An 18,982-nucleotide genomic window follows, 5' to 3' on the forward strand; every position below is an offset into this window, starting at 1 on the left:
TCAATTTAATTGGCATTTCCCTGATACTATTGAGTTTGGCCATGAAAATATGCCCAAATGTTTATTAGTTGTTAGGGTTTTCTCTTCTATATATTATCTGTTTGTACCTTTGGACTGTTTTTCTACTGAGGGTCTTCATCTTTTTCTTATTGATTTGTAGGAGTTCTTCATAAGCAATTGTTTTTTTTTTTAAATAGCTTTTAACTCTTTTTAAAAAAAATATTTATTTAATTAATTTATTTATTTGGCTGCACCAGGTCTTAGTTCCTGCACGCAGGATCTTCATTGCCGTGTGCAGGATCTTCGTTGCGGCATGCGGGATCTTTTTAGTTGTGGTGTGCAGGATCTTTAGTTGTGGCATGTGGGATCTAGTTCTCTGACCAGGGATCAAACCCAGGCCCCCTGCATTGGGAGCACGGAGTCTTAGCCACTGGACCACCAGGGAAGTCCCCCATAAACCATTCTTGAGACTAAAAAATTCTGCAGACTAATCTGTTGTTAGTTACATATGTGATAAATATCCTTCCAGTCACTGGCTTGTCTTTCAACTTTGTTTACAGCATCTTTTGTTGAATAGAAAAATTTAATCTTAATTCTCCGGTAGTCCTGCAGGTTAGGGTTCAGCACTTGCATCGCTGTGGCGAGGGTTCACTTTGCCATCAGGGAATTCGTACTTCCTAGCAGATACTTCCCCTTTCTCTAGAATGTCAGCTCCACGAGGGCAGGGGCTTGGTTTTGCTCACTGCTCTGTCCTCAGCACCTGGAAGAGTGCCTGGCACAGAACAGGCACTCTCCATGAACACCGGCTGAATGACTGAATGAGGGAATGCAATTTTGCTTGTGGTCAGTTTATCAACCTTGTCCACTGGGCTTGGGCTTTAAGAATTTTTGTCTTGTTTAAGAATTTTTTTTTTTTAATTTTTTTTATGTGGGATCTTCCCGGACCAGGGCTCGAACCCGTGTCCCCTGCATTAGCAGGCGGATTCTCAACCACTGCGCCACCAGGGAAGCCCTGTTTAAGAATTTTTTAACTACCTGGTGGCCATAAAAATATTTTCTCCTAATCTCTTTTAAGAGTATTACAGCTTTGCATTTTACACTTAGGTCTGTAATCTATGTGAAATTGACTTCTGAATATGGTCTGAAGTAGGGATCTAATTTTATTTTATCCTATGTGGATAAATTGTCGACTGCAAAAAAAATGCACAACGTGAGAGTTTTGAGTTAAGCTTTATTTGGGGCAAAATGAGGACTACGGCCCGGGAAATAGCATATCAGATAGCTCTGAGAAACTGCTCTGGAGAGGTAGCGGGGAAGGTCGGTATATATGTGATTTTGGTGAAGGGGACCAGCACACATTTTTGCAGAAGGCTGTCGCTAGTCTTGTGAAGTTTACTGCTAGTCACGAGGAGCAGGTGTCTCCATTAATGACTTTAATGCCTTTTTAGGTATGAGGAGATGCAAGAATTGGGCTCGTAAAATCTTCCCTTGAAAATATCTAACTATCTGGGACTTCCCTGGCAGTCCAGTGGTTAAGACTCTGCGCTTCCACTGCAGGGGGCATGGGTTTGATCCCTGGTTGGGGAAGATCCCGTATGCAGCATGGCCAAAAAAAAAAAAAAAAAATCTAACTATCTGAAGGCCTGTTCTGCCATTTTCCCCCAGAGCACAGAGTGCTTCATTCCTGATTTCCACTCTGAATCCCACTCAGGGTGTGCTGAAGGTCAGCGGCTGTAGTGGCTTAATCCTTGTAAAGGCAGATGGCAAGTCCCAAATTTTTAGTTGGCATTATGATGGCCTTATAATCAGTCCTAGTAGTTGACAGGGCAAATTCATCTCTTATTAATCCTTCAGGTCTCAGATTCAACATCTCTGTTTTATGGACAAGTTTTTCATGATTCCCCAGGTTAGGCTGGGTATCCTGTTTATATGTTCCTATAGCACTTAGCTCTTCATTTATTTAATGTCTGCTGCTCTGTCAGTTTTTAAGTTCTTCCAGGGCTGGAGCAACATTGTCATAGCCCCTCCACAAGCACGACTGGCAATATAACAGGCACTCGATAAAAATCTGGTAAATGAAAGAATGGGGAGGGAAAGGATAGTCTGTTTAGGTGAAAGACCTTTGGGGCAACAGTGACACTGTCAGATGGCAGGTCAGATCTGGGGAGGAGATCTATGCAGGATGATATTGCAGGGGAGAGGCATAAAGAAAGAAAGACATCAAGAGAGCATAAAGCTGTATCTTCCGGGCATGGCATGAGGTCTGGCAGAGAGTAGATGCTCAGTAAACATTTGAAAAATGAATATAGGAATGAAGTATCACTCCCCACTTACTAATTATAATTATGTTCTTTAAAAATAGGTAAGGGAGGGATTTTCCTGGTGGTCCACTGGTTAAGAATCCATCTTGTAATGCAGGGCACGCTGGTTTGATCCCTGGTCAGGGAACGAAGATCCCACATGCCATGGGGCAGCTGAGCCCATGGGCCACAGCTAGCAAGCCCACGCACCACAACTAGAGAAAAGCCTGAGTACCGCAACGAAGAGCTCGCATGCCAGAACGAAAGATCCTGCGTGCCGCAACTAAGGCCCGATGCAGCCAAAACAAACAAACAAACAAACAAACAAACAAATAAATAAGAGGTAAGGGAATTCCCTGGCGGTCCAGTGGTTAGGACTCTGTGCTCTCACTGCCAAGGGTGCGGGTTCAATCCCTGTTCGGGGAACTAAGATCCCACAAGCCATGCGGTGCAGCCAGAAAAAAAAAAAAAAAAGGTTTTGTGACAGGTATTTTACATGCATTATCTCATTAAATCCTAAAAACACTCTATGAGGCAGGTGCTATTATATTTCCATTTTAAAGATGAAGAAATTGAGGCTCAGAGGAGTTGCTCAAGGTCACGAGCCTATGAGTGAAGGAAGTGAGATTTGAACCCAGGGCTGTCTGGCTCCAGCACCTGAGTCCTACACCATTAGGCCATTCAACCTTTGTGATACAGGGACCAGCTGAAAAATGACTCTCTTAAATGGAGGTGACTTGTTAGGTCTAAAACTAGATTCCTTAGAGGAGTTTATGTGCTTTTGAAGCACTATATGTATTCAGCATATAACCATGATAAAAGAGCTTTTCCTGTTAAACATATATTACTCACTAGGAAATCTGGCTTTAAGTGAGGGAGAAGTGAGTTAAACAGTGTTTCAGATGACAAGAGTGAGAAGGAAAAGCAATTCCTTTTAATGCAATCAATTCTAAAATGCCAGAAAGAGATTGGCGTGCAATGCTCTAAAGTGGTTCTCAAAGTGTGGTCCCAGACCATGAGCATCACATGAGAACCTATAAGGAATATGGATTCTTGAGCCCCACCTCAGACCCACTGAACTCTGAGGATGGGGCTGGGCCATCGCGGTTTAATAAGTCCTGCAGGTGATTCTGATGCACACTCAAGTTGGAGAACCACTGCTTTAAATCTTCACCCTTGGAGGGAAGCTTCCCACCCCTGTGTCATTTGGGCCTTGAATGGGTTACAGGTGTGATGGTCTCCCTGGCCCAGGAGGGAGGAGACGAGAGCCTACAGGCTAATCACAGGCAGTCCTGTCTTTACCCTACTTTTTGTTATATATTATTTTCCGAACTTTGTGAAGGGAAAAAAGGCCAGAAACCACTGCCTTAGGGAACCCAGGAACTTCTCACTTATTTAATTTTTTAATTGAAGTATAGTTCGTTTACAATGTTGTGCTAATTTCTGTTGTACAGCAAAGTGACTGTTATACACATATACACATTCTTTTTTAATATTTTTTTCTACTATGGTTTATCCCAGGAGGTTGGATACAGTTCCCTGAACTATACAGTTGGACCTCGTTGTTCATCCATTCTAAATGTAATAGTTTGGAACTTCCCTGGTGGCTCAGTGGTTAAGAATCTGCCTGCCAATGCAGGGGACACGGGTTCGATCCCTGGTCCGGGAAGATCCCACATGCCACGGAGCAACTAAGCCCGTGTGCCGCAACTACTGAGCCCACATGCTGCAACTACTGAAGCCTGCGCACTCTAGGGCCTGCATGCCACAACTACTGAGCCCGTGTGCTGCAACTACTGAAGCCTGTGTGCCTAGAGCCTGTGTTCCACAACAAGAGAAGCCACCGGAATGAGAAGCCCACGCACCACAATGAAGAGTAGCCCTGGCTCGCCGCAACTAGAGAAAGCCCAATGCAGAAAGCCCAAAGCCAATGAAGACCCAATGCGGCCCAAAAAATAAATAAATAAAACCAACCAAACAAACAAATAAATAAATGTGATAGTTTGCATCTACTAACCCCAGTCTCCCAGTCCATCCCTCTCCCTCCCCCGCTCCCTCTTGGCAACCACAAGTCTGCTCTCTATGTCTGACTTCTCACTTACTTAAAAAAATCTGGGGCTTCCCTGGTGGCGCAGTGGTTGAGAATCTGCCTGCCAATGCAGGGGACACGGGTTCGAGCCCTGGTCTGGGAGGATCCCACATGCCGCGGAGCAACTGGGCCCGTGAGCCACAATTACTGAGCCTGCGCGTCTGGAGCCTGTGCTCCGCAACAGGGGAGGCCGCGATGGTGAGAGACCTGCGCACTGCGATGAAGAGTGGTCCCCACTTGCCACAACTAGAGAAAGCCCTCGCACAGAAACGAAGACCCAACACAGTCATAAATAAATAAATAAATAAATAAATAAATAAATAAATAAAAGAACGTGAATTTAAAAAAAAAATCTGGTAATAATAATAATACTAACATTATTTTAACAGCAGAAATTATTATTTATTGAATGTATATAATGTGCTAAGCAATTTACATATAATTTTTTGTTGAAATCTTACAACCACCCCATGAGTTAGTTATTATTATTAGCCCCATTTTACAGATACGGGAACAGGGCTTGTAGAAGTTGAGATCCTCGAGGTCATCCAGTTAATAGAGCACAGGTGGTGTGTACACCCAGGTCTTTCTAACCCTATGATGCCTGTGCTCTTAAAGGTCAAGGTTAATACCACTGCTTCTAACATTGCTCTGTGCCAGGCATTATTTTAAGCACATTATATGCTTCTTCAATTATTACAACTATGAATATTCCCACTTTACAAATGAGGAAGCTGAGGCTCAAAGAAATTACTTTCCCAAGGGCACAAGCTGGTAAATTGTGGAACCAGGATTTGAACTCAAGAAGTTTGGCTCTAGTTGAATGTTCTTAACCATCAGGAAAGCCTCCCAGTCCTTGGAGGATGGAGACAGAGATGCTATGGTGACCATTTAGGGATAAAATTACTTAGCGACTCCACTGCTGCAGGAGTGTGTGCGGTGGAGGGGATCTCTGGCTGGGCGCTGTCATGGAGTCTGATTGTTCTCTGCTCTCCTGTTTCCGGCTCACACCTGCCGCTCCAGGGCCTGGCTACGGTGCTGGCCGCACACGAGTCAGGCGCACGTGGAGCTGCTCTGCCGCTGAACAGGCTCTCGCGTACAGCTGCCTGTGGATTACATGCTTTCACGCACACAGCATCAGAGACTGGAGCCTCCTCCTGCGGCCCGTCCCCAGACCTCAGGGCCATGAATACAGTGAGACCAGCAGTGAGACAGGAGAGGGCAGTGCCTCTTCCAGCTAGAGTAACTGCCTTGGAGGCTTAACCACCCCCATCTGCAGTTCTGGTCAGAAGCCTGGGTTTGTGTGTGAGGAAGTTGGGATCCTGACCTTCAGGACAAGATGATAATAGCTTAAACAATCAGAGGACACTTTCTGGGATGTATGCAATTTTTCCACACACACACCAGCTGGAGTGGAGTGAGGAAAGCAGGGCACTGGGGAGGCGGGGTTAACACAAAAGCCTGAGTCCTGAGTTCATCTCTAACTTTGTAGCCAGTATCCTGAGGCTCACCTGGGGCCCTTCTGTTGTTGATACTGGCATCCCCATCATCCCCTCACATTCCCTGCTATTGACATGGACTGGTTACCTTGCTTCCTCTTCCTCAGATGGAAAGGTCTGAAGTTTCTATTGAACTCTTGAGGAGGAGGAGGTAAGCTTCTGACACAGCTAGGGGAATGCCACTCCAGAAGCCCCTTGGTATCAATAATTGTATGAATCTGTGGATCTCAGAGGGTTCTTTTCCTTCTAGTCTAATCTTGCCATGCTTACACACATCAGATTGTTTGGAAGGGTCTGGGAGATGGGTGGGGCAAATGCAAAAACGGGGCTGCTGGGGTTGAAAATCATACAGAAGGCTCACCCTCAGACTCGCCCGCTACCTTTCAGGAGTGGGACAGGAGGACGGAAGCTGTGTGCAGTGACAGAAACCAAGGTGATGTGACACAAAGTGGTGGCAGGCTGTGATCGGTACCCAAGGGATCCACTTCTAAATCAAATGGCAAGCTCCTTGAGGGGCAGGAACTATATCTTATTTATCACTGTAGCCCTAATATGCAGAATAGATCCTGGCACAAAATTGGTACTCAAGAAATATTTGATGAAAGGAAGTACTGAGACCTGCTACGACGTGGATGGACCTTGAAAACACAAGGCTAAATGAAAGAAACCAGTCACAAAGGACCACCATATATCATATGATTCCATTTATTTTAAATGTCTAGAATAGGCAAATTTATAGAGACAGAGTGTGGTTGTCCAGGGCTAGGGAGGATGGGGGGATTGGGAAGTAATGGCTAAGGGGTGCTGGATTTCTTGGTGGGGTAGTTAAAATGCTCTAAAATTGATTGTGGTGATGGATGTGAATATACAGTTGACGCTTGAACAACCTGGGTTTCAACTGCACAGGTCCACTTATATGTGGATTTTTTTCAATAGCAAATACGCAATCTGCGTTTGGTTAAACCCGCAGATGCTGAACCCACGGATGCAGAGCCATGTATATGGAGGTACTGTGTATATGGAGAGCTGACTGTAAGTTATACTTGGATTTTCCACTGCACAGAGGGTCGGTGCCCCTAAGCCCCTCCCTGTTCACTAGTCAACTCTCCCCTGTAAATATACTTGACTAATTGATTTAGGGAAGCTGGGCATTTAAAAAATTATTATTTAGATTTTACTTTTTTAGAGCAGTTTTAGGTTCACAGTGAAATTGAGGGGAAGGTGCAGGGATTTCCCATATACCTCCTGCCTCCACACGTGCTCAGCCTCCCCCAGATCAACATCCCCCACCAATGGTACCTTTGTTACAATCGTTGAACCTACATTGACACATCATCGCCCAAAGTCCACAGTTTAGATTTATGATTCACTCTTGGTGTTGTACATTCTATGGGTCTGGACAAATGTCTAATGACACGTATCTATCATGTATGATATAATACAGAGTATTTTCCTAAAAATCCTCTGTTCTGGCATTTTTCAGAAAACAAGATTTTTGCTATACTTCCATTTGCTGCCTTAGCTCAGGTTTTCAGTCAAATAAGTAAAAGTTAACTGAGGCATAGCCCAACTACCTCATTTGGTTAAAAAATGTGAATGACAGTGAAACCAAACACAGAAATTAGAGGGTTCTAACTATTTCTACCAAGTCTTCCTGGTTTTGGACTAATCGTGAAAACCTTCTTTTAGCATAAGTAATACAATTTATCCCTCCCTCAATTGGGCTTTATCACCTTCATGTTTTCCAGTCTCGAACTTCAACCCCCTTTATCACAAGTCGCTGCCAAACTTGCCCCATATTTTCTCAGAATGTCCTCTAGGGATATTTCTTTGTGTGCGTGCCTCTGTGTGTGTGTGTGTGTGTGTGTGTGTTTGCCTCTTCCTCTCACCACCTCCCAACTCTATCTGCAGACCCTAAAACTCCCCGCAGAAACCACCAAAGATCATTTGGCTTCCTTTTGGAAATGCAGAAAGTATTATGTTTTTGGGCAAATCCCAAATAGACCCCTCTCCAAATGCCAGTTTCTTCCCTATCAGTTTTATTCTCCCCTAATGGTATGTTTGTTTGTATACATTTCAGGTTTCTCTCAGAAGCCCGGGCCAAAGAGGGGGCTGAGTTGACTTCAAAAGCCCAGGAGACATACCTGGCTGCTTTCTGAGTGAGCTCCAGCGGGAAGTCTGGGCACAGTAATTGCAGCAAGCAGTGATATTCCCTCATGGTCAGCAAATCTGGAGTGGAAATGGATAGGAACACATTAGGTCTCTGCATGTGAAGTCACTGCTGTCTTTTTGGTCATTTCATGGGTTTCAGACCTACTCTCAGTAGAGCTGCTCTTTTAAAGGTGAGTCAGTGTTAAGGCCGCATTAGCCACTAACCCTCCAAGGGTGAGATTTTAAGATCAATATTTCTACAAAGTTTTTCCTGGATGGGAGGCACCCAGCTACAATACTTTGGCCTAAGGAGCTTCACTGGTTTGAAAGATGGTCGGGTAAGAAGGGGGAATTAGAGGGGTAACTTTATTAGCCTTCTTATGTATGAAAATCCACAAGAATGAGTCATTTCAGAGCTGGCTAAGTTTGCTGAAATTCTCTGGCATGGTAACATTCACCACAACATGTCCAAAGACCATCCACAGAATATCTGCAAGCAGTACTAAGGCAAATGCAGTCTTGCAATGTATGGAGGAGAAGAATACAGCTTGGCAACCCACAGACCTTCTTACTCTGTCATCCAGTATTGTGCAGGCTGGCTCCTTTTGGATGCCTGCACACAAATCTGGTCATCCTATTATAGGAAGCCAAGACAAAGATCCAAGATATACAATCAAGGCAACCAAATGACTCCTGATATACAGAAGCAGTGCTTTGGGAGAGATGAGCCAGGATGAGGCTCTGTGGCCCAGTAGAAAACCCAGAGAGGTAAATCTCAGGGGGGTTTATAGAATGCCAAGGGAGAGGAAATACACTGATGCTTAAAAGTTGTTTTGTTACTGCATGTCCCAAAGCCAAGAGATTTTAGATCAGTCAGGCAGCTGCGATCCACAAGTATTCCATATACCAAAGCATCTCAAATATGGAACGACATGCTGATGGTAAAGCAAGATCAAGCAACCCAGAAGCCCTCCTAACTGGGAGCATGAGTGAGAGAAGGGAATCCAGAGGGCATGGCCACATTTGGGGAATGAACATGATGATCACAGGCACTTGGTTTCTTTGGACCTAAGTTAGCTCAAGCCACAGGAATCCAGATCTCCTGTCCCTGATAGTTTGGTTGATGCTTTTCCAAGATAAAAACCCCAAATCCCCAGGGACAGGCCTGGGTTCCTACTACTTTTTCATCAAGGCTCAATTCAAGGTGGGGTCATAGAGTTAGACTAACCACACTGCCAAAGTCAGGGACACCAAAGCGACAGACTCAGCGTCAATGTAGGTCAAAGGATCAAGATGGCTTTTGCGGCCTTCATCTTAGCCACAATGGGGTGTGCACTTTCCTCTCCTCACTCGCCTGACCTAGGGCACAGCCTAGTAGGAGGTTTTGTTCTTCAAGGGAAGGAGTAATAGCCACTTGTGGGCTCGCAGACTTGGGGTGAGGGACAGGAAAGACGAAAGGGAGAAAAGCCACTGAATCTAATATGTTCCCACTTTATTCTCACTTCAAAACCCCCTGTATAGACAGAAGTGAGTTCTGGCAGGAACTAAATAAAGGAAAGTTCTATCTTTGAATCATTAATGCTTTTTTTCCTTTCTTTCTTAAAATTAATTAATTAATTAATCTATTTATTTTGGCTGCGCCCAGTCTTAGCTGCGGCACGCGGGATCTTCGTTGCGGCATGTGGATCTTTAGTTGCAGCACATGGACCTTTAGTTGCGTCATGAGGGCTTCTTAGTTGCGGCATGCATGCAGGGATCTTAGTTCCCTGACCAGGGATTGAACCCAGGCCCCCTGCATTGGGAGCTTGGAGTCTTACCTACTGGACCACCAGGGAGTCCCCATTAACGCTTTTCTAGGCTAAGATTTGGTGGATGGATCTGATACCATTCTTAGGGGGGGTCAAAGTATTTCACAGTTATTCATATTTATCCCCCAAATTATCTACAAGATATCCTTGGGAAGATAAACAGGGTAAAGGAAAATGAGAAGCCGAGAGAGAGTTGTATGACCCCCTTGTTCAATCAAGAAAGACAATACTGGGAATCGATCTCTGCCTCCTGGTTTCCAGACCCTCAGCTCTCTCTAGGTTCTTGATGATATTCTAACTCATGTGCTTCAAATACTTGCTTCCTAAGGGTAGAAGAACGATTTACAAAAATAATTTTGTACTTCTCCAATGCAACAACAGTTCTTGGAAATACTAAATACATCAGAAAAACAGAATACATCCTGTTCACCTCTTCTGGAACTTGACTATCCCAAATGTAAAGTGAGGAAGATAGTCAGATAAAGAGATGACCGGGAAGTGCAGCCAAATAAACAACTTTGGCCAGTTTAATTGTGGAAGACAGCAGTTCTATTAAAGTAGAAGTGGGATAATATCAAGGCCAGATAATTTCAAGGGAGAGGCATCTGCCACTTGGAGACACTCCTGGGTTGTACAGTGGGTATTTGGGAGAATGGTGAGCAGTAAGTGTTGTTCCAAAATCAGAACACGGATGAACAAATGGGAGCTGTCCTCCTCCTGTCCCCCTGGCTGGGGTTCAAATCTTGGCTCTGCAATTTCCCAGGTATGCAACCTTGGGCAAATTGTTCAATCTCTCTAAATCTCAGTTTCTCATCCGTAAAATGGGAATGATGACACCTACCTTTAAGGGTTGAAGTCAAGATCAAAAAAGATGATGTCTATAAAGTACTCAGCAGAATGTCTAGAACATAGTAACACCAAACAACAGGCGCTATTTGGTTTTTTTTTTTTTAAGGAATTCCTTTATTTTTATTATTTATTTATTTATTTTTAGCTGTGTTGGGTCTTCGCTTCCGTGCAAGGGCTTTCTCTAGTTGCGGCAAGTGGGGGCCACTCGTCATCGCGGTGCGCGGGCCTCTCACTATCGCGGCCTCTCTTGTTGCGGAGCACAGGCTCCAGACGTGCAGGCTCAGTAACTGTGGCTCATGGGCCCAGTTGCTCCGCGGCATGTGGGATCTTCCCAGACCAGGGCTCGAACCCGCGTCCCCTGCATTGGCAGGCAGACTCTCAACCACTGCGCCACCAGGGAAGCCCTTGGTTTTGTTTTTAAATCCTGAGGGCAAAGGCAGGAGAGGAGGAAGGTGCTTCCTGCTGAGTGTAAATGCTTAAACCCCTTTAAAATTTTTCTGCCTTGAAAATTCAGTCAGATTGCTTGAGCCGAACCTGTTTTTGAATACTCTTCTGCAGTCTGCATTCACTTAATGCCTCCTCCGTTCCCAACAGGCCAGCGGTCTCCCCAGCTCCTGAGGCTCACACTCAGGCATTGGTTAACCCTAAATGCTCCTGCCTATTTTGGGTCCTTTGGCTCTAAGAGCTCTCCAAGATCTCAAAGATCTGCCTTCCAGGCAGCCCTTTGTGCTTCAGGAATAACAGTAGTGAGACTGACTGGTCACTGAGCTCTGTGATCAGGCTTTGAATTAGCTCACTTAACCTTCACAACAACCTCACAAAGTAGACGCTAGTATTCCCAGCCGCATTTCACAGATAAGGACGTGGAGGCGTAGAGAGATGAAATCATCTGGTAAGTGAGGAGAGAAGGCTCCAGAGCCTGGGGGACAGGAAGGGGACTTGGCTTCCCAGAGCAAGATCCTAGGCTGGGGTCTAAGGGCTGGATGGGCTTAATAATGATAATAATACTAACAGTTAACATTTATTGAGCACTTACTATGAGCCAGACACTGATCTTCCAAGGGTTTTACCTGTGCCATCTCATCTTATCTAATCTTCACTATGGTTATCCCCATTTCACAGACACAAAAACTCAGATCATGCTTAACTGCTGGAACTGGAATTCAAACTCTGGCAGTCTGGCTCCAAAGTTTACCCAACTAACATTTTCAGCACCTTGATCTTATCAACCGTAATGTGTGAAGGCTTAATAGCTTGTTCTCCTCCCCAAACAAACTGCAGGAACTAAATAGCTCCAGGTGAACTGGATCAAGGAGACAATTCAAGTGAATTGGGATTTTTTCATGTAAGAAATCAAGTCTGAAAGGTTCTAATTACTGTCAACAGGAAAGACTGCAGCTCCAGCACCACAGCCTTTGCTGAGCCGGAGGCCATGGGAAGGTGGGGGATGAGTACACCTGTGCTGGTGGCTACACCGCCATTTCTCATCCCCTCCCACCTGCCGGTGCTCTCCATCCTGGCAGGTGCAGGGAAGGTAAGCGGTGTGTACCAACAGATGCCTTCTCTAAAGGAATCCCCCCACAATTAGGAAAGCTTCAGCCAGCAGGTCCTGAAAGTTCAAAGGCAAAGACATAAGATGACTCTGGTATAAGATCAAAATCAGAACACTCCCCACAAATTGGTGCTTCTCTTTTTGTGGGTGGTCAGAGCTGTTAAATTTTCTTATTCTAAACCTTGTAATAGTTCCATTGACTGTGTGGCTCTGGACCAGAGGTTTCTACACCCTCAATCCTATCATCTCAGGAGGCAGCACAGTACAGCATTGTGGCTCATAGCACGGACTTTAGAGTTAGACTGCCTGAGTCCAAATCCAAGCTTTGCCACTGATTTCAAATTACTGACCTTTAAGTGCTCTATGCCTCAGTTTCCCCATCTATAAAGTGGGTATAATGATGGTACCAACATCATTCAGTTGCTGTGAGCTAATGTTAAGAACTAAGAATAATAGCCCATCATAAGTGCTCTGTTAGTATTTGCTATTATTATTTTAGAAATAAAGAAACTAGGGTTTCTTTAAGGTTAATTACTTTTTCAAGGAAACAGAACTAGTAAGAGGAGGGAGGACTGAGATTCAGACATACGCCTGTCTAGCTCCAGAGGTCCTGCAAGTTCTACTCTAGCAGGTGTGATCTGGCTGGTTAGTGGGGGACTTGACTTCTGATGATAGGGTTGTTTATGCCAGGTGATTGACAAACTTTACATCTAAGTTAAAGACTTATTGGGTTGACCAAAAAGTTCGTTTGGGTTTTTCTGTAACATTTACGGAAAAACCCGAACGAACTTTTGGGCCAGCCCAATATCTAAGTTAAACATACAGATACCCTCCAGGTGGGCAGGGCAGTTGTGTTAGTGCAGAGCCCAGACTATGTAATCAGATGACCTGGCTTCAAAACCCGGCCTCCACTCCTTACCACCAGTATGACTTGGACAAGTTAGACAATTTTTCTGAACCTTGGTTTCCTCTTAGAAATGTGACTAATCACAATACCTACCTAATGTGATTGTTGTAAAAATCAAATGAGGTAATTTGTATATAAGGAACTTTTCTGAAAAATTAGCAAAATGCTCAATAAATGGGAGAATTGTTTAATAATTATTAACTGATTAAAACTTGAAGTCCTGAAATTAAGGCATCTTTGGCCTTAACTAAAGCCCTCAGCACAATGCCTGGCATATAGTAGTAAATATCTGTTGAAGGAATGATTGAATAAAAACATGCACTGCACAGTGACCCAGATGACAATTCGGAGGGACGAGTTTCTGGTCACTGTGTGAACACAGAGATGGGGGATCTCCAGGCACAGGAGGCACGACTATAAGTTTAGGGCAGTGTGAGGAGGTGCCAGGAGCTGTAAAGTGCTGAAAATGGAAAACATCCTGGTTGGTAGGTACCACAGCTCTCAGTGAACTCAATACATTATGGAAGGTGTAACTACATTCCATGGCCTTGCTGACTCCTAGCACTTTCTTATCAAGTGCTCAATCCAATCAACTCGAATATTTATTTTCATTGGAATAGATCACCAATTTTACCATGAAAATCAGAAGCCGCCTAGGGTTTACTTCTTAGTGATTCATTTTACTACTGTTACAACTCTAAAATGAATACTGGAGTTTTCAAGATAACCAACTCCTGACTCAAAATATTCTTTTCTTGGCTAGCCCTACTCTAATCCTAGAGAGTGATGGATGAGGTTATTTTGGCTAAGAAAACTAATCTTGTCACAAATTACTGAGGCCCAATATATTCAAGGGCTAACTCGTTCTCACTTCCTCCTTTCTTGGAAAAGAAGGATTGAAGACCTTCTCTTATCTTTTCTACATCTGGTCTGCCTTCTTGCTGTGGAAATTCTGGTCTCTGAAGCTCTGTGGGGGCAGCTTAGTCATCTCTACATCCTCCTCTCAGACCACCACGTGTGTCCACACGTTTGCTCAGAAGAACTGCGGCAGCATGTGGTTGAAGATTCAGATGCGTCCTGCTCTTCCTAGGAAACGGTGCCTTTTCCAGGGTCAGAATGGTGTCACTAAAAGAGACCAGTGGAGGAGTGCCAGATGGAAGGAATGAGGGCCATACCTTTGTTCCTTACTCAGAGAAGCCTTCCCCAAAGCCTGAATCAAGGGTTTTTACCTCCAAAACTCTGGAGGATGAACTGGGGTTTAGTCTGAGTTCATTTGCATGACTGCCTTCATGCTGAGGGCTGAGTGAGCTAGTGCTGAGACTGGAGCCGGAGATAATGAAATGCTACCAAGCCACGGAGAATCCCAGAGGACTCAGCAACCTCTAGTTGGTTGGCTGCATGATCTCAATAGGAACTACCACAGAGGCCAGAGAACACCACAGCCCATGAGTGGACTCTCCAATTTTCAGCTGCAATTGTTTTTATATTCTTTTATGCAGGGGTTGTGAAGGCTCATTCCAAATGACACTCACCCCCAGCCAGGCTGCTCTGCCAAGAGATGCTCGGAAGGACATGGGTAATTCAGGGCATGACCATACCACCCCTTCCTTTCCCCAGGGCACTGAGGCTTTGGTACCAGTCCACAGCTGAGTAAATATCTCAGTGCTACTCTGCAAGGAGGGGAAGGGAGACGGGGAGAGTTGGGGGAGGGGAAAGGAAGGGGGCAGACATCTGACAGCTTCACTCCCCATGTGGCACTTGGTACCAAAAGTCACAGGAAGATTGCTCACATCCTAGGGCCATGTTCCTGTCGAGCAAAACCCCAGAAGAAGAGCAGACTTGTGTTCTTAAATTTTATCTTCTTTGACAGCACTGTTGTTTTATATTGTAAATGGAGGAAAATGATAATTAGTTTACTGAAAGGGAAATGATTTTACAAAAGGAATGAGAAGCAATGGCTTCCAATGACACCTGTGGGGCCATTATTAACACTATCCTTTGCCAACTCATTACTCCCCAGAGTATGTGTAGTGTGTTCAAACAGGGGCAGAAAGCCAGACTCTTTAGTTTTTATATTTGATTATGACTAAGCCCAACATCAAGTGACTATTACTTTTTGGCCAGTATATATGTTCTAGGCAAAGTACTAAATCAGATATAATAACAATTTCATGGCAATTTTTAGAATGAATAAAAGAAACTCTCCAGGAACTGTTTATATTATACAAAGGTTTAAAGAAATGTGAGCATTTCTGATCAGGGGCTGAAAATTCTTCCCCAGGGATTGTGTGTGGCACATAATGGCAATCTGATCAGGTTCTGGGGCTAACCATGGCCATCTCCAGCCACCGCTGTGGGACTGAACCAGTGGGCTGGGCTGATATGTAAGAACCCTCTGTACTGTATATACACCTTGGGGTGTTACCCTGTCTTCTGTACATCCTGATAGGCTCCTGAGAGTTGGAGGACCAAGGCAAGGCTTGGTTCTGGGGGGAGGCACTGTCTTAGACAGCTTTGATAACATGAAACACAACAGGCTGCACATGCCCAGGGTGGGAAGCCACGTGGCATTATGGAAGGAGGCCCCAGCCAGCAGGAAAGAAAGTCTCTCTCCAGTAGTGACAGGGCTAGCTACTCTGGCACAGGCACAGTCTCCTGACAGTTTACAGAGGGATGGAGGCAGCTTTGGACACTAAAATGTAGAGCAGGATCTTGGCACCATAAGCTCCCAAAGGGCCCAGCAGCCCATAGAGGAAGTTCTTTCAAGCCTAGCATTGCACTACCATTCGCATTCTAATCCAGAGGCCAACTAGTCCAGCCCTCTCAGGTGTTGCTCCTTCACATTTTTGTTTGGAAATGGGAGGACAGGGTGTGCCCTTGGAAGCAGAGATTTCAGAGCTAAGGTGTAATTTTTATCCAGGAAGAAGCAGGTGCTGCCGTAACCTCCTGTGACCTGCTCCTGTTCTTAACTGAACAGAAATGGTCAAACAGGCACAAGAGCTGGACAATGAACTACATTCCCCCCTCACGGTAAGTAAAGGTGAGAGGAAAATCCTGCCCCCTCAATGGTGGTGTATCTGGAATACCTCACTCAATTTTTGAAACAGAGGTAGCATTTTAAAAAGAACTTGGTCTGAGTTCTGCAAAGAACTAATTACCTGATACCGGCCACAGGTTTTCTGGACCTCCAGTTTCTCACCTATAAAATAAGGATGTCGTGGTATGTGAGGGCTGAACAAAATTTTTGAACATGTATACTTTTTGGAAGATTTTTTTTTTTTTTTGCTGTACTGCATGGCATGCAGGATCTTAGTTCCCCGACCATGGATAGAACCCGGGCCCCCTGCAGTGGAAGCATGGATTCTTAACCACTGGACCACCAGGGAAGTCCCTAAACAGATATACTTTTTAAAAATGGAAATTTTATGGGCTTCCCTGGTGGCACAGTGGTTGAGAGTCTGCCTGCCAATGCAGGGGACACGGGTTCGAGCCCTGGTCTGGGAAGATCCCACATGCCGCGGAGCAACTAGGCCTGTGAGCCACAATTACTGAGCCTGCGCGTCTGGAGCCTGTGCTCCGCAACAAGAGAGGCCACGATAGTGAGAGGCCCGGGCACCGCGATGAGGAGTGGCCCCCGCTTGCCGCAACTAGAGAAAGCCCTCGCACAGAAACGAAGACCCAACACAGCCAAAAATAAATAAATTAAAAAAAAAAAATGGAAATTTTATAAGCAACCTTAATGTATAACATAGATAAAAACAAACCTCTTCTTACCCAACTTTGTCCTCAATAGCCTTCACCGAGGCTAGAGGTGTGGGGATGAGGAGGCTGTGGGAGAAGGCCTGAGGCACTGCTTTAAACTCTGGGCTCTAGAGAGGACTGTTTAAAAACCACTGGCCCGGGACTTCCCTGGTGGTGCAGTGGTTAAGAATCCGCCTGCCAATGCAGGGGACACGGGTTCGATCCCTGTTCCGGGAAGATCCCACATGCCGCGGAGCAACTAAGCCCGTGCGCCACAACTACTGAGCCTGCGCTCTAGAGCCGCGAGCCACAACTTCTTAAGTCCGCGTGCCTAGAGCCTGTGCTCTGCAACAACAGAAGCCACTGCAATGAGAAGCCTGCGCACCGCAACAAACAGTAGCCCCTGCTCGCCGCAACTAGAGGAAGCCCATGCACAGCAACGAAGACCCAACGCAGCCAAAAATAAATAAATAACAAATAAATTTATAAAAAAACAAACAAACAATCCGCCTGCCAATGAAGGGGACACGGGTTTGATCCCTGGTCTGGGAAGATCCCACATGCCGCGGAGCAACTAAGCCCGTGCGCCACAACTACTGAGCCTGTGCTCTAGAGACCGCGAACCACAACTACTGAGTCTGAGCGTGCTGCAACTACTGAAGTCCACGTGCCTGGAGCCCGTGCAGCACAATGAAGAGCAGCCCCCAGTTGCCGCAACTAAAGTCCGCGCACAGCAACGAAGACCCAACGTGGCCAAAAAAAAAAAAAAAAGAAAACCCCACTGGCCCTGACCCCTAAGTGGGTCTTATATAGTGCCTCACTAAGAGTGCAGGCTCCTGAATCAGCCGACGAGGATCTAAATCCTGGTTCTTAAACTAGCCATGTGGCATTGAGCAAGCCAATTAGAAATGAAAGTGAATAATAATCATCATCACATGAATATGAATAAAGATGATACTAATACTAATCATGAAGAGTTTTTGAGAGGATTAAAAGAGACGATTAAAAAAACGAGAGGGCTTCCCTGGTGGCGCAGTGGTTGAGAATCTGCCTGCCAATGCAGGGGACACGGGTTCGAGCCCTGGTCTGGGAAGATCCCACATGCCACGGAGCAACTGGGCCCGTGAGCCACAATTACTGAGCCTGCGCGTCTGGAGCCTGTGCTCCGCAACAAGAGAGGCCGCGATGGTGAGAGGCCCGCACACGGCGATGAAGAGTGGTCCCCACTTGCCGCAACTAGAGAAAGCCCTCGCACAGAAACGAAGACTCAACACAGTCATAAATAAATAAATAAATAAATAAATAAAAGAATGTGAATTTCTTAAAAAAAAAAAAAGTGAAAAAGTTATTATTCTTTGACAGAAAGATAGTCTTTAAAAAAAAAAAAAACAAAAACGAGAGAGGCAGTAAACTTAAAGTGCTAGAATACGGCACGGGGCAAGCATTCAATAAAGAGTACCTACTCTTGCTATTACTCTCCTGTGTTTGAGGCACACAGGTGGGATGGCACCTGCATAACAAAAGGCACAGTTCATGGAAGTCCTCCAGCTCCAGCCAGTGGGTGGCTAGAATAATCTTATTCCTTATCTCATAATTATTTTATCTTGCTTCCTTTGTTCTTATTGACAAGTGAATAACAGACTTCCTGCCTGAAGGCAGGTGTACACCACCTTCCTTGATAGTCAGTGCACTGCCAATCCTCTGTCTTCTCACTATTAAAAGTAATGATGAGTCATATTTATAAAGAGACTGTATAATTATGCAAACTGTTTTTTTTTTTAAAGTTATACAATTTTTATTTATTTATTTATTTATCTATGGCTGTGTTGGGTCCTCGCTTCTGTGCGAGGGCCTTCTCTAGTTGCGGCAAGTGGGGGCCGCTCCTCATCGTGGGCAAACTGTTTTCATATGCATTATCACTTTTGATCTCCATAAGAAGTTTGTGGGGCAGAGAGAGGAAAATGTGAATAAAAATATTCCCATTTTTATAGACAAGGAAAATGAACCTCAGTAAGGGATAAAATCACCAAGTAAATGTTAGAGCCAGGATCAGATCAAGCCTTCCCATTCCAGGGCAAGGCCTCTT

At 45.0% G+C, this 18,982-nt stretch overlaps 1 protein-coding gene across 3 annotated transcripts in view; it reads right to left on the reverse strand.

The window, feature by feature from the left end:
• CSTPP1 (centriolar satellite-associated tubulin polyglutamylase complex regulator 1) overlaps window positions 1–18,982 on the reverse strand; it is a 202,422-nt gene that overhangs the window by 19,624 nt on the left and 163,816 nt on the right. For all 3 annotated transcript variants that reach the window (XM_007181174.2, XM_007181173.2, XM_057552975.1), the window contains one exon: window positions 8,033–8,117. In XM_007181174.2, coding sequence (XP_007181236.1) covers window positions 8,033–8,117 — 85 coding nt within the window. The remainder of the gene's footprint in view (window positions 1–8,032; window positions 8,118–18,982) is intronic.

This window comes from Balaenoptera acutorostrata, chromosome 9, assembly GCF_949987535.1.
Source record: "Balaenoptera acutorostrata chromosome 9, mBalAcu1.1, whole genome shotgun sequence".
NCBI lineage: Eukaryota > Metazoa > Chordata > Mammalia > Artiodactyla > Balaenopteridae > Balaenoptera > Balaenoptera acutorostrata.